This window comes from Trichoderma evansii, assembly GCF_050947405.1.
Source record: "Trichoderma evansii strain SZMC 28006 chromosome Unknown GGI43scaffold_34, whole genome shotgun sequence".
In the NCBI taxonomy this organism is placed as follows: domain Eukaryota; kingdom Fungi; phylum Ascomycota; class Sordariomycetes; order Hypocreales; family Hypocreaceae; genus Trichoderma; species Trichoderma evansii.
This window is the reverse complement of record NW_028145172.1, coordinates 130,684-144,371: the sequence shown is the minus strand read 5'-3', so window position 1 is coordinate 144,371 and position 13,688 is coordinate 130,684. Positions and strand designations below refer to the sequence as shown.

The 13,688-nt window shown below is 43.0% G+C and overlaps 4 protein-coding genes across 4 annotated transcripts; 1 reads left to right on the top strand and 3 right to left on the bottom strand.

Moving 5' to 3' along the window:
• Nucleotides 1-192: 192 nt before the first annotated feature.
• GGI43DRAFT_431759 (uncharacterized protein) lies at nucleotides 193-1,214 on the bottom strand (the record flags this gene model as incomplete). Its single annotated transcript, XM_083209452.1, has 2 exons — nucleotides 193-1,007; nucleotides 1,092-1,214. The coding sequence occupies 2 exons, from the start codon at nucleotides 1,212-1,214 to the stop codon at nucleotides 276-278; spliced, it is 855 nt and encodes a 284-aa protein (XP_083055551.1). The 3' UTR covers nucleotides 193-275.
• Nucleotides 1,215-6,802: 5,588 nt separating this feature from the next.
• On the top strand, nucleotides 6,803-7,464 carry GGI43DRAFT_418206 (uncharacterized protein). The gene is made up of 2 exons (XM_083207515.1): nucleotides 6,803-6,956; nucleotides 7,047-7,464. Exons 1-2 carry the CDS (start codon nucleotides 6,819-6,821, stop codon nucleotides 7,125-7,127), a joined length of 219 nt encoding a protein of 72 aa, XP_083055550.1. The 5' UTR covers nucleotides 6,803-6,818; the 3' UTR covers nucleotides 7,128-7,464.
• GGI43DRAFT_418205 (NAD dependent epimerase/dehydratase) lies at nucleotides 7,465-8,779 on the bottom strand. The gene has a single exon (XM_083207514.1). It carries the CDS (start codon nucleotides 8,534-8,536, stop codon nucleotides 7,526-7,528), a length of 1,011 nt encoding a protein of 336 aa, XP_083055549.1. The 5' UTR covers nucleotides 8,537-8,779; the 3' UTR covers nucleotides 7,465-7,525.
• A 1,117-nt stretch (nucleotides 8,780-9,896) lies between these two features.
• Nucleotides 9,897-11,922, bottom strand: GGI43DRAFT_275340 (uncharacterized protein). Its single transcript, XM_083201145.1, has 3 exons — nucleotides 11,795-11,922; nucleotides 10,722-11,721; nucleotides 9,897-10,670 (listed from the first exon to the last, which is right to left on the bottom strand). Exons 2-3 carry the CDS (start codon nucleotides 11,639-11,641, stop codon nucleotides 9,992-9,994), a joined length of 1,599 nt encoding a protein of 532 aa, XP_083055548.1. The 5' UTR covers nucleotides 11,642-11,721; nucleotides 11,795-11,922; the 3' UTR covers nucleotides 9,897-9,991.
• Nucleotides 11,923-13,688: the final 1,766 nt, after the last annotated feature.

Sequence of the window (13,688 nt, the reverse complement as noted above, 5' to 3'; positions counted from 1 at the left end):
GGATGGATTTAGATGCAGTGCAAAGAATCACTTTCCTCAACTAGATAGGCTATGATAAGCATAAAAATTGAGAGATTTAGGGTCAACACAAACAATAAAAGTAAACATAGATATATTGAAGATCCATTTCTCGAATTTATTGACAATTGAATATTTAAAAAAGTGAGCTATATACAAATCCCAAGTACCTATGTACATACATACTACAAAAAAAAAAAAAGTTTTATATACATCATAAATAGATAAGCATACATCGATTTTTAATATCGAGACGCTTAGAAGGTGACAGAGCCACAGCTGCTGGGGTTGCTGTCGCAAGTGCAAGTGCTGGGGGCATTTCTCCAACCGGTCAAGCGGTTAGCAATATCACTGGCATAGCAGTGAGTAGCAACATTGCTCTGGAGGTTGCCAGTGCTGGAGATAGAGCCGGAGTTGTAAATACGGGCGGCACGGTAGAAGGCTGAGACGTCACTGCGGCCAGACTCGTTGATGCAGTTGGCAAGGCCATCACCATCGTTGGTACCAGCAGTACCCTCGCTAATCATCTGGTAGATGGTGGCTGAGGGGCAGGGGTTTTGAACATTTCCGTTCTCGTTGCAGGTCGCAGCACCGTTGTGATCCTGCATCAAACCAGGGTTGCGAACACCGTAGTTGGTGGTCCAAACGCGAACACAACCACCAGACTCTTGCATGATAACAGCAAGGATGAAACGGTGATCGACACCAGTAGCAGCGGCAGCAGCCTGTATACCATCCCAAATGGCACCAACCTCTGGACCGCTGTCGTCAGCAACGCCCATCCAGTCGCAAGATGAGAACATCTGGTCCTTGTAGTTGTTAAACATGTTCTCAAAGGAAACCCATCGGCTCTGGTCAGGCCAGCCAGCACCGGTGCTGCCGTCACCGAGGTACAGGGTGTAAGAGTCAACACCATCGCCAACACCATCGGTGATGTTGGAGTTGTCGAATCGGGCGACAGCGTTGTTGACAGTCTCTCCAGTGGATCGCTTGTCCTTGGCAACAGCAGGAGCAGCAGACGTCTTAGAGGCTGTAGTCTTGGTGCGCGAAGGCATGTAGTTACCGCCATTGACCTTCTTGTGGGGGAAGGCATGATCAGGCACGGGCTTTCTAACGCCATTGGTGGCAGTAGGCGGGTAAGGCGAAGCCATGGCAGCGCCAAGGAGCAGAGAAGCGACGATAGCCTTGTTGACCATTTTGATTGATTCGTTCAAATATTGCAAGAATGAGTTGTTGAAGAGGTCAGTCTGTTGGATTCCTGTCGAAGCTGGAGTTGAGAGTGATGGTATCTTGTCTAATGAGCAGGATGGTTGTCTGATATATATACACATCGCGGCTACTACAAAAGGCTGAGGCGAATTCTATGTTCAGTATCAGCTTCCTATTAAAGCAAGTATTTAATCTCTGTAAGTGCATTTGGTGGAATTCAAGTTTAGCCTACTAATCATCAGCTTACGCCTCTGTTGACAAACAAATAGAACAGAGCAATTCGGCATCGCCATTGTGTTCTTAGCGGCCCCGTTGAACCCCTGTATTTCACACTTGTTTCGCCTTGGACTTATACATGTAAGGCTACTTAGTAAGGCCTGTTAAGATCAGTAAACATTGGTCGAATTTCACCTATAGTCGCCACTATAACCAAATAGAGTAATGGCAAATACTGCTAGTAGGAAACTCGCTCCGATTGCTTGATCTATGAAATAACTTCCCCCTAAATAATATTACTAGGACACGAAAATTTCCGTCTTCTTGTAAAAACTACCTAGATACAGTAGCGCTCTTTACTACATCTATTCCAGGCCATCTGCATTGATGATACTCTCTGGAAAGGGACCTACTCTGCTAGTTCGCGCCATTAAATTTACTTTACGTCGGTTGCGAATTGCGGCTACACACCACTTAGCATGCAAAAAGAGCTTATAATTTAACGAGTCACAAGCTTATTATTGAGTGCATATTGAGAGCCTATTCTCGGGTTTGCTACCTTACCTTTACCAGATTGGGAGAAAAGGTCCGTACAGTTCCCAAGTGGTGCCTTACATCTCGCCAACCCCTGTCCCCTTGTGGCGTTCTTCAGATCGCAGTAGGCCAGGCACTGCAATCTGCCCTGAACGCCTAGTCGGCAGATCCCTGTCGAACCATGAACTGCAATACTGGAGGTAGCCTATGCCAAAGGTAGGTACAAATTTATGGGGCGAGCCTTAGTGTGGATCTCGGTAAATTCTGCGGCGAAATCGCAATGCGTGGTGAGAATGTTATACCGAATAGAGCAGGTGGATGCATTGAAACTGTAACGTTTATAGAAGGTAAGCGGCTTCATTTTACGGCTCGCAAATTCCAGTGGTAACGGAAAACAGAATACCTTACCAGTTACGGGAGGTGCACGCAGCACAAGAAGATACTACAACCAGGACTATGGCGGCGAGCTATTTCCTGGAGGAAAACAGCTATCGTATGTTGTTACCCGCTTTATGTACGGGGCTATGGATGGACTGCCCTGAGTGCGGCTACTTTTGTGCCGTCGAACAGCACTCAATGCCAAGTAAGCTGTCTCCTTCCCAAATTAATGTACTGTACAAAGCAGCTGGCGGCTATTAATGAAAAGAGGCTGTACGGAGAATATACAGAGCTGTGTAATACGCCAAGTTACCAGCTTGCTCAATATAGAAGGTACTGGCAATTGGTAGGTAGCCGATACCCATAGTCCACTTCAGATAGACTAACTCATCTGCCTGCCTCGGCGTGCAATTGGGCGCCCTTTAATTGCACGCTGGCAAATAACAGTGTGTCATAGGCTAATAAACTACATTCAAATTACAATATTTAGGACTAGATGCCAAAGATGCTATTAAATCCCAAGCTAAAGGCTCTCGCGGTCTCCTGTACGCGCATATCGTCTCATTTTGTAACGTATCCGCACTGAACTAGTGGTTCACCACTACAGAGTAACATTCCGTGTGCTGCATTAAGCGGCTCTCGGAGAAATCTCCGTAGCTTCGGCATCCCCATTCCATCGTGCGCAGACTGGGTGCAAATAATACGGTTAGCGTGAAAAGCCCCTGTATTGTTCGTTTAGGGTTACGATCGGCACTTCGCAGCGGCCGTCCCATGTGAGTAGGTGCAGTGTATCGTGAGTAGGTGCTCTAGATTCCTTTTTCTACACATGAGCTGTTCCGTAGAACTACTAGTATTTGGATCATTCGAGGACGCATAAATAACATTCTACAACTGAGAGGATTTAATATCCAGCTAAAGACGTCCCATACAATGCCATCACAACTGTAATATACCGAGCCTTGAAAACTTTCAAGCTTCCTTGGTGTGCTTTAAATGGACAAGCAAAATCTATGGCTTTATTCGCATTCCTAGTGTGTCACAGTAACTAATCAAAATCCATACAGGTGGGTTCTTAAGCACTGAGCTTTGGCAAGGAGGACCGGTGGTAGCCTATTCTGTATCGACAGCTGCAAGAATGCGTCCGGGCAATCCGCAGAGTCAGATTTAAGTCTCGTTAACTTTTGTATGAGCGAACTTACCTTAATTCAGCATTTCAACGTTACATGATTTTTATATGCCGCCTAAAATGACAGGTATCATTGCCATCAATCTATTGGAAAGGAAACTATGACTAAAATCACCTCCCATTTCCTATCACAAGATCCTACTCATATATGGTGTGGTGCAAAGAGATGCATCTCATGGCATGATGCCAACTGCATCTTAAGAGAAGGTAGATGGCTCAGTTAAGTAGTAATAGGAGCACAAGTATAACCTCTTTTGGAAGCTCTATAATCTCTAGCTTACTATCCGCATCCTTGGCATATAGACTTAGTTAGGCTGTCGGCTAAAATCAAAAACTGGCACCGGGGGGTTTGAGGCAGTTTTTCCTACTCTATACAATTCTTGGCGAGCCTCATTTGAGGGTCAACCGCTCGCCCCAAACTTAATCAGATGCCCTTTCGAGGCAGTTGATATCCAAATATCAAGATTGCACGTTATTAGAATTCAATCTATTGCTAATGTTACAATAACTAAAAATGGCAACTGTCAAATGCATTACCACAAGCAAAAATGATTTAGGATAGCAACTGTAGTATAACCGGCAATAACAGAAAGGACAATTAATTTATATATAAATTTTCTTATGTCAATTTGAGAAATCTAAGTCTAGTATTACTAATTCTAACGTGGCGCCAAGAACGATTCATTGTTAGGAAAAGAATTATGCGCTCTATGAGTCAATGTTGGCTGCAAATGAACTGATCGCCTCGCATAAGAGCATTATTCATAAAGAATACAAACCAGGAACTGGAAAAGCTAGCAGCGACTATAGAGTTTCAGCTCAGTAAAACAAATTAATTCCCATTTTTTAGGTTAGAATACATAGTGGTGCGTAAAGTTTTATTTAAGCTCTGAGATCTTATCTGAAGATCTGCGCTATCCTGGCGGATCTGCGCCCGCAGCCAATTGTCAAGATTCACAGCGTTCGTGATCGACAGTCGATCATACAACGCTGAGGGAGCTAATAACTTACAAACGGAAGCGGAAAGGATAAACCTAGAGTTTTTGGCAAGATCTTCAGAGATGCAGTACGCTAAGTTGATGGCATGGGTGTCAATAGTTCAAATATGTCCATACTTTTTTTGTCCTTCTCTTAAAAAGCTATTTCGGCAATGTTTTCACTTCGTAATGCAATGGAGATTTTATTTGAACTTGCTATGACTTCTGCGTAGTAGTCAATTAAGACCCTCGTATGCTTGCGCAGCCTGTGCTCAATTTTCTTTATCGCTCACAAAGTGTTTCCCCCTCCTTTTTCGGTTTTCGTTTCAGCAGCATATGCAACTGTGGATTCTCAGAAGACACTGCGGCACTATGTGTATTCGCACCTAGCTTACCTCATCTTTGCTCATAACGTAATTCAAGCAACAAGAAACTATATACGATATGTTTTTTTTTTTTTTTTTTTTTTTCAAAATAATAATAATAATAATAAGCACGGTAGATTTCTTCAAGAGCACTACCGCCCATTTTTTTTTTTTTTTTTTTGTGTTTTTGGAGAAGGGGGGGGGGGGGGGAGTGTTGGTCGAATATGAGGCAAGGATTGTAATATTGCTGAAAGCAATACTCTCTTTAATATAGCGATACCAGCAAATCTACTTATTTCCTTATATAAGTTTCTAAGTCCGTGAGAATTCCTTTTTTTATTTCATATTTTAACACCTAGCCATTTTCTTTGCAAGTAAGTCTAAGCAATAGCAACAGTGGATTCAGCTAATTCCGAAACCCGAACCCTAACCTTTTATCTACGCCGTAATCTTCTGTTTACAATGCCAATTTTCCCATATACACACCTCGCATACAGCTTTTCTTATTATAATCATTATCATCCTTTTGAGGAAGCTATTTAACCTGACTCTCATTCTGATCTATGCGGCAGCTTATGGCCCGTTTTATCTAATCATTATGGGACCAAGACAGCGATAGATACAGGGTAATACAGCTCTCTTTCGAAAAATAAAAGGGGGGGTTGGTAATCATTTTAAGCGATACATTCACGGCATGATTTGAGTACAGGCTTTTGGCTCCATTGCTACTTCAAAAGCGGTAAGTGTCTACGTTAGTGTCTATTTACCTAAGCATCATAAGTCATCCAGGCATACATAACTCTATACTCTTGATAGCATACACTGTCATTTGTTAAACAGCGCTGCAACCGCTTTATTCGTAGCATATGACGTTCGTTCGTATATACTTTAGATGAATATTATATTGATTTGGCATTGAAAGCGCATCAGCGAGCAGGACTTTTAAACAACATTGGTCAGAGAAGCGCGCTCCGTATCAAATTTTGTGAGGGACAACGAACCACTCGCCCCGCGCCAACTATGAGCTCCAAGATTGTGCAAAGTTGTGGCTGCTGTGTATCAATATTCCCTTACCACCAATCACTAATAAATTGGCGAACACAAATAATGCAATAGATGTTCTCGAATGAAATATGAAATTTTCGAGATTGGACCGCGCTGGAGCTGTATAACCTAAGCGCGGGAATATAAATCCGCCCCGAGACATTTTGCTCATCATGCCTTGATGCTCTGAGCTGAGACCAACCCATCTTCAACAGCTCCCCATATCAGCCACATAAGCGGCAAGTCCCAGACCATTGCGTTATTGGGTAGCCGAATCGAGGAAGCTGTTTCTACTGGCATAGTTGGCCTGGCCTGCTTGCCCAACAACGCCAGACGCCGAACTAAACATCAAAAAGGAGCCAAGATCAAAGTGTATCGCTGTGGAAGCGTTGTCGAAGCCTTGTGGAGATCCCACGTGCCTTGAACCTTGGGTGTTGTAGTGTCACCTATAATACGGTATAACTCATTTTACTGAAGTTCTCGTTCGTAGCTACCATAGAAATTTGTAAAATGCTCTGAAGAGGGTGACTTGCTGCAGAAATAGTCTTTCCTACATCTTCCCGGCTTTGCAGCTTTGCCGCTAATGAGCTTAGTTGTGTAGCACATCGGCTCAAGTTCGTGAATAAAAGCGTCATCTTTGCCGGTACGACCAGCGCTTCGAGACATGCAAGTGATTTAACGAGCGCCATGGTCAACTATCCATGTGGAGAGAGCATGATTTATCTCACCGAGACTACCAATTGGAAGATAAAATGCAGATTCCTTGAATGTAATTTTGAGAACTCTTTTGGTGATCTCAAATCCTAATTCGCTGTCTCCTCCATTTTGCCTGATCGAACTAGAATGCATCTTGGGTCTGGGTCGCAAAGAAAATTGGCATTAGAAAAAGAGATGTATATCTCTTGTCATAGAAGCCTAAAATGGATAATAATATTAGGGCTCTGGCGATGTGTATTCTCTTCCAATGCCAGTCAATATCAACGCAACAATAGTTTTCGATTCATTAAGAACGGCTTCATGTCGAGCTGTCTATTTCCAATCAGATCTTGCTTTCCGATTTCAACTAGCGTGCCGAACTCAGCAACACGGCTTTATGTAGAGTGCTAGAGTTCTACTGACAGTGAGTCGAAAATAGAATCGATGCCACGGCCTTTAGCTTCTCGCATAACGTTATATCCAAATTTTAATCACGAGAATTGAAGAGTTGGTTCCTCAGAATGCGACAGTGATCCACTAGATGTTAGCCTTTTTCTTCGCTTCAAACCGTAACAAGTGTCTCTGCTTCCAACATCTGGGCAACCTGGATGGCTACCAGGCCCCCTCCCCCATTGCCACACACGCTATGTGTCAATAACCTATCCGCCCGGATGTCGCTGGCGGGCATAGCCCCTGTAAGAGTAATCGGCCGTCAGGGTGCAGGAGCTTGTTGAAGTTATTTAAACATTTCTGGGTGTTTTTTTTGTCCCATGAAAAGCGTTAACAGACTTAAGCTACTAAATGGGGAAGAGAAAGAGAGAATTCTCAACGTATGTCAACTTATGGCGATTGCTTTGTCCAATATTGATGATAATTACTACTTTAAACGTAATCTATGAAATCTATGATGTAGCTTCCGCTCTCTCAGCGACGAGCAGCTGCGTAAACGTATCCCTGATAGTTTCCCTCAAGGTCAAATACTTTAGGCCTAGTATCTTCTCCGCTTTGCTGCCATCCACGCCATACGCATCGTCTATCCACCCAGGCTTCCCCTCAGGCAGCCTCGTAATCAGTTCAGGAAATTCTTCGCGCGCAATGTCTACCACAGTTTGCCATCGAAGAGACTGCCCAACCCAGAAACGTTGTCCTCCTGCAGAAGGCACTTCGAGAGCAAGGAGATGAGCCGCACTGACCTCACGTACATCGGCATATCCACCAAAGTCAAATTCAGGTACCTCCTTAGCGCCTAACAGATTGTAGACCAATCGAACGCTCTCACTCAGATGCGCTGTGGACGTCAACTCGGTAGCGTAAGGACCAAAGATCCAGGGCGGAGTAATTGTAACAACGTCGAAGTGTGCGCCCTTGTGCTTATCAGCCCACTCCCACACTGCTCGTTCGGCCAAGGCCTTCGACGCGCAATACGCTGTAACACCATCGGTAGCAGGGTCGGCAGCCTGCTCATACGTAATAGGGTTCCAATCTTTCTCATTATATACATATCCTACTCGCTTTCCTTTGGTGACATCTGCGACAGAAGCGTGTGATGACGTAATCACCACTCTTTTAACGTCTTTTCCATGACGCAGGGCGGCATCCAGTATAGCTAAAGAGCCTCGAATCGCAGGTTTGAGGAGATCTTCCTCGTTGTCTTTTGGCTGGAGGTTGAACGGAGACGCGGCGTGGATTATACCGGCCACGTCCTCAAACGCCCCTTCGTAGGATTCAGGATTCGTAATATCGGCAGCAATAATATAAGAAAGTTTTGGCGCGAATTCGGGAAATTCCTCAGCGAGCTTCTTAAAAGATGTCTCTGATCGCACGACAGCGCGGACACTGTGGCCTCGAGCGAATGCTTCTTTTACCAACTGACCGCCAAGGTAACCGGTGCTACCGGTAATGAGAATAACCATTTTAAAGGAGAATGCTGAGCGCAAGGACTAGATATTAATCTTGAAGTTGGTTGTCGAGTATTTTTTAATGTTGTTGGATTTGTATACTGCTGATGCCAGGCGAGCAAAAACGTTCATCTTTTTGGGGTCAGCAAGGGAGTTTTATACTCCAAATAGCATTGTTGAACAGTCTTATTCAGAATTAAATGAGCTAGCTTCTTAGAGATTTTCATGAATTGCATCATTTTATTTTGACACCTGAAATATTCTCCGCTTTCACCAAGACAAATGAGTTACCAACTTATAATAAACTTGCATATGGCGTCATCACGCAGAGCGGCTGCATCAAGACAGATGAAAACTGTGATAGCTTTGCATATAATTGTAACTAGTTATAGCTAGCATTCTCGATAGCCTTCTGAGTAAACTATATGGGTGATCGGAAGAATATTGAGCAATCATTTTGCAAGAGTAGTCATTCTGTATAAGTCTAGTGCTATTCGATATAGCGTCTAACTTCTTCTAAACTCGGATTTATTCTATATGTTCACAGCGGATTCTAGTTACTTTAATTTTTGCTACACTGGCGCTATGGCGAGCTCTGCTGCTAGCAGTCTAAATGTGAGCAAACTTGCGACGTTAGAAAAAAAAACTATGTTGCCGCTGATGCCGATCAATCTTTCAAATTTGGGTTGTAGTCTCTTGAAGTAATAAATAACACTGGTCATTCGGGCGAGTTATCCTTCTATAGGCGCGGTGTTAAGTTGGGTACTATTGAATATTAGAAGCTAAATGATTACATACATTTACAAGCATATCACAACTGTCCTATGGGGTACGCCCGATAAAGATGCTCCATATCAAAGGTAACTAACGTTAATACTAGAAAGCAAATGTTGCTAGCAAATGTATTTGCCTAATTTCTTAGTTTTGCATTAGTTTGCCCCGCTCTTAATTCCGAAGAGCTGCGAGTTGATTGTCACTCGAATCAGCAAGTCTGGCTTGCACGAAGGAGCGGACTAATTATAGCCTAAATAAAGACGAGAAAGAATGAGAAATTAAATGGCTATGAGGATTTTGATGTAGCTGCGGGATTAACGAATGAAGAAGGCCAATAACGAATAGCTGATCATGATTTTATGTTAAACTCCAAGAACCTATGTAGTATTTTCAGAGCGTTCTTTCCAAGCGCCTCCTAGTTAACTAGGTGCAACATTTTTGCTGATGCTTTCCCCAACAACGAAAAAAAAAAGCTCAGGATTCAAGATTTCATATTACCTAGCTAAAAATAGTAGCGCTATTTGATAAGGAACTCTCCTTTATATATATATACTGGGAGCCAACACAACCTTCCAAGCTCTTAATTTGAGCTGTCAAGTGATCGATAACTGGTGTTCCAAGTAGAAGATTGGTACATGACTGAGTTTGTGGTGATGCAGCACATTTTCCCCTTGTATTGTTAGCCTACTCTCAAGACTATAAACCACAGCATAAACTCTCAAATGTTTTGAGCCTTTTCAGAGAATTGACGGCCGCTTCAGCGCATGCCTTTGACATTGAAAGCTCCTGGACTAACGGCGCAAGCAACGTTGTAGACAGCAAAGGGAAACATTGTCTTGCAGTGGCAAATTGAACTGTTGCGGCAACCCAAAACAATAATCCTTTGTGGTTTCCCCAGAGGCCTGTCAGGTCGGTCATACGAAGAAGTTTCGTAATTTTAGGCCTGTTCTGTACATGCTTCGCCGCAACATGAATCGGGATATTTCTTTTTGCAACAGTCAGGAAAATTAAGCTAACTCGCCGACAGCATTCGTATATGATCTCTGTTTCGTTACTGCTGTTTTCTGTCGCTGGTTCAAAGCTTTCTATTCTTTGACAAAGTGTAGCCCGCTCCCGGAGTACCTCGTCCGTGAGGGTCAATACAGTGCTGTCTTTATCAAGAAATGTTAAAAGCCACTTGTGTATAAGACTTATAAGGAGTAGCAACTGGGACTCGATATGTGTCGCAGGAGACTTGTCAGCCTGCTGATAAGTAATAGGCGATATCCACTCTTCTGGAATGGCGTTTTGCTGGCAAGAGCCTATTGCTGGGAATAGCTTTTCAACATCTTTCAGAGGGGTATATAAATGATCCGTTGCTTCTAGAGCTATTGATCTGGAAACTCTGTTAGAAGGCATCTAAAGGTAAATGGGATTGGATACATACATATTTATATAATTAGAGATATACTGCAGTAGTGCTAAACTGTCTGCATCTTGAAACTTGGCGCTTGTTTTCAGGAACAATTTGCTCAATGCTTGTCGGTGAACAATCTGTTCTTCGAGTGAGCACTGTACAATAGCAGCGGATTCTTGATTGCAAAGATGATCTTCTTCCAAAGTTGCATTGATGTACTCTCGTATGCTTAGCCCTTGTGGCATATCCCTGGATACTAAACAGACAATTGGGGCTCCTAGAGCAACAATGGCGGTTAAGCATCGGGGACTGAGTAATCCATGCGACAAAGTCATATTTGCGCTTAGGCAGTGCATAACTTGACTTTTAAGTTCCAGTAGTACCGTTGTCGTTCCATACCCTGTCAATGCCATGTAGTGAGCGTAGCTAAGTAAAAGACAGCTACTCAGTATCATGGGACAGTCCTTATTGTCAACCATGACAAACCGTCTTATGAAATCTTCGCTGTAAAATTTGAACGCTGTTAGACCGACCGAGGAAGCGCCTGACCCTCTTCTTTCAGCTATGAGAGACGGAAGACATCTCGCATAGTTGGGCTCAGTGTAGCGCGGCATATCATATTCTGCTTTTGAAGACATGGCTTTCGTATTCTTCAGTTTGGTAGCCCCATGTCGCTGAATAGTTTGGGCGGCAAAGCAGTAAAACTGAAGATTTGCGTTACGCCGACGAGAACGCTTACCCGTGATAGTGTCATGGACAGGGGCGTCTTCTTTCTTTGCTTCGCTCTCTTCGTTGACCTGCCATTGTCGCTTAGCAGGACCACCCCAATAAGCAGCGTGACTTCTCGCAGCATCTGAATGAGTCTTCAGCCATCTTATTTCATTTCCTTCAAACTCTGGGGTAACGAAGGTAAATCTTGGCGGAGGTTTGGTATGTTTACGTAAGGGCATGTCTAAGGACTGTTGCGTTGAACTTGAATCGCGTTGTTATTAGCTGGTGAGGGGTCAAATTCGTTCAATATCGCTCGATGCTAATTCACGGTGGTTGCAGCTTCTCGTCAGATTGGTTCTAGACAGATAGGAAGCACGCCTTGTTTAATATACCAAGCTAGGCTTCGGAAAATCCGCAAGTCATTGATGGGCTAGAACATCTTTTACTAAATATAGTCTAGTATGGATGGTTCTCACAGCCGGATGAGAAGATTCCTATAAATGTATAAGGCGTTTTACAATGTTGTGGCAAATGAAAAGTGAAGGTCGTAAACCCACCAACACGCTTGTGGCCTTCGCATTGGTTCGTAATACGAAGCTGAGCAGCATATGATAGCACCACTCTTCAAAGCACTTCCCAATCCCTGCGCTTGAGAATTCTCCGTACGCTATACTAGAGAGGCTTGAGAGCGCTAAATCTCTTTAACAGCCTAGTGCGTCGGATAAGGCTCACTGATACCCCTTAACCTCCGAGTGTCCGCGATCCTACAGCTACTTTCAAGTGCGAAGATTGCTAACTAAGCATGTCTAAGGCACATCTTAAATAAGGTGCCTCCACAGGTAACTCCGTTGCATGCGCGAAGTACGAGGAAATAAGTCACTAAAATTCCATCTATTTTTTGATCTTCCGAGTTAATTAGCATTATATTTATAGCGTTTTTCAGATGTATGCGACCGCTGCGCGAAAACTATGGAATAAAAGTCAAGAGAAGTGCCGACTGACTCAGCATTGCCCCCAAGGAGGGCGCAGGATTTGGGTATACCTGGGCGCATCTACATTAATGACAATTTAAGTAATGAATCGGCGAGAATAGCTAGAAAGATTCAGTTATTTGATATAGTTGTTAACTTTTCTCAACTGTATTCCATGAGATTTGCCATGATCAACGTTGAACTTGTGTCAGCTTTATTAGTGCCTCGTCACTAATGGGTAGTAAATTGTTTCTTTGCAATCCCGCCCTAATTCCAGTTTAGTTATAATTCTGCCTGTCATCATAAACTCAAATTTAAGATTGTGGACTAAAGATTTTACATTCTAGACTTTAAAGGAATGATTTACTTTAAGACCTGTTTCGGAAATTTCTTCTTTCTAGATCTGGATATAGTTGTTATTGTCGCGAGAGCACTAATACTTTTGTGACTTATCACGATGAGTCTACTCAGCCTTTCGGTCCGATAAAATTTAGACCAAGTTAACTGGTGGAAAGAAAGAGCTGATACGGAGTAGATTTCCCGTAAATAGTCTCAATCGCACTAGAAAAGGAGATAGTTGTAGAAATATGGAACTATAATTCCTCATACCAGACCAATTAGAGCGCAAGAATGGCTCCGGCACTTATCCATGGACGGACCTTGACGATACCCAGTATCTGTCAGCCCTCTTTTTAATTAACTCTCGCAGATCTTTGAGGCTCTTATGCTCTTAAACGCATCCGCAACCTTGCGTAAGAGACTTAAACCGCTTGTTAATTGTCTAGAAAGCACTCTTGGCATTAATTGAGATGTGGCGCCACTTTTGGCCTGTCAGCCTACAGGGGCTTATAAGCGTTCGAACTTTTGTCAGCTTCCTATTACAAAGTATTATCATCGGGTGAATAGATGTTTAACAAAAGATCCTCAGTGTATGAACTTAGTTTAGTTTATGATACTAATACGAATTCAGAAACACCTTGACGTTATAATAATTTTACGGAGTAGCATCAATAGAATTTCTTGAATTTTCTGGCGATTTTGAAAGCTTACATCCTCTTTTCATGATTATACCTGTGATCATGTCTCGCGCCGAATGAGATTGTTCTTCATCTTGATATATGATTTAACTCAAGTCTCTATATCGTCGAAATTGAATAGGGATTGTGTAAGAGTCAATTCGTATTAACGTTTTGGACTCATTAGTGAAATCCTAGGCGTATAACTAGCCGCTCATTCTGATCCATTTTGAAAGCAGATTTTACATTTAGTAGTTAAAGTAGGGCTAAGGACTTCGGCTGGGAGCTGTAATAAAAAT

Bases quoted from the DNA above. Each gene is read 5' to 3' on its own strand.
- GGI43DRAFT_275340 (XM_083201145.1), bottom strand. From the start codon at position 11,641: ATGCCCTTACGTAAACATACCAAACCTCCGCCAAGATTTACCTTCGTT. The intron at 10,671-10,721 runs GTATGTATCCAA...CAGAGTTTCCAG, and splicing joins ATCTCTAATTATATAAATAT to ATCAATAGCTCTAGAAGCAA.
- GGI43DRAFT_418205 (XM_083207514.1), bottom strand. From the start codon at position 8,536: ATGGTTATTCTCATTACCGGTAGCACCGGTTACCTTGGCGGTCAGTTG.
- GGI43DRAFT_418206 (XM_083207515.1), top strand. From the start codon at position 6,819: ATGTATATCTCTTGTCATAGAAGCCTAAAATGGATAATAATATTAGGG. The intron at 6,957-7,046 runs CTATTTCCAATC...AGTTCTACTGAC, and splicing joins ACGGCTTCATGTCGAGCTGT to AGTGAGTCGAAAATAGAATC.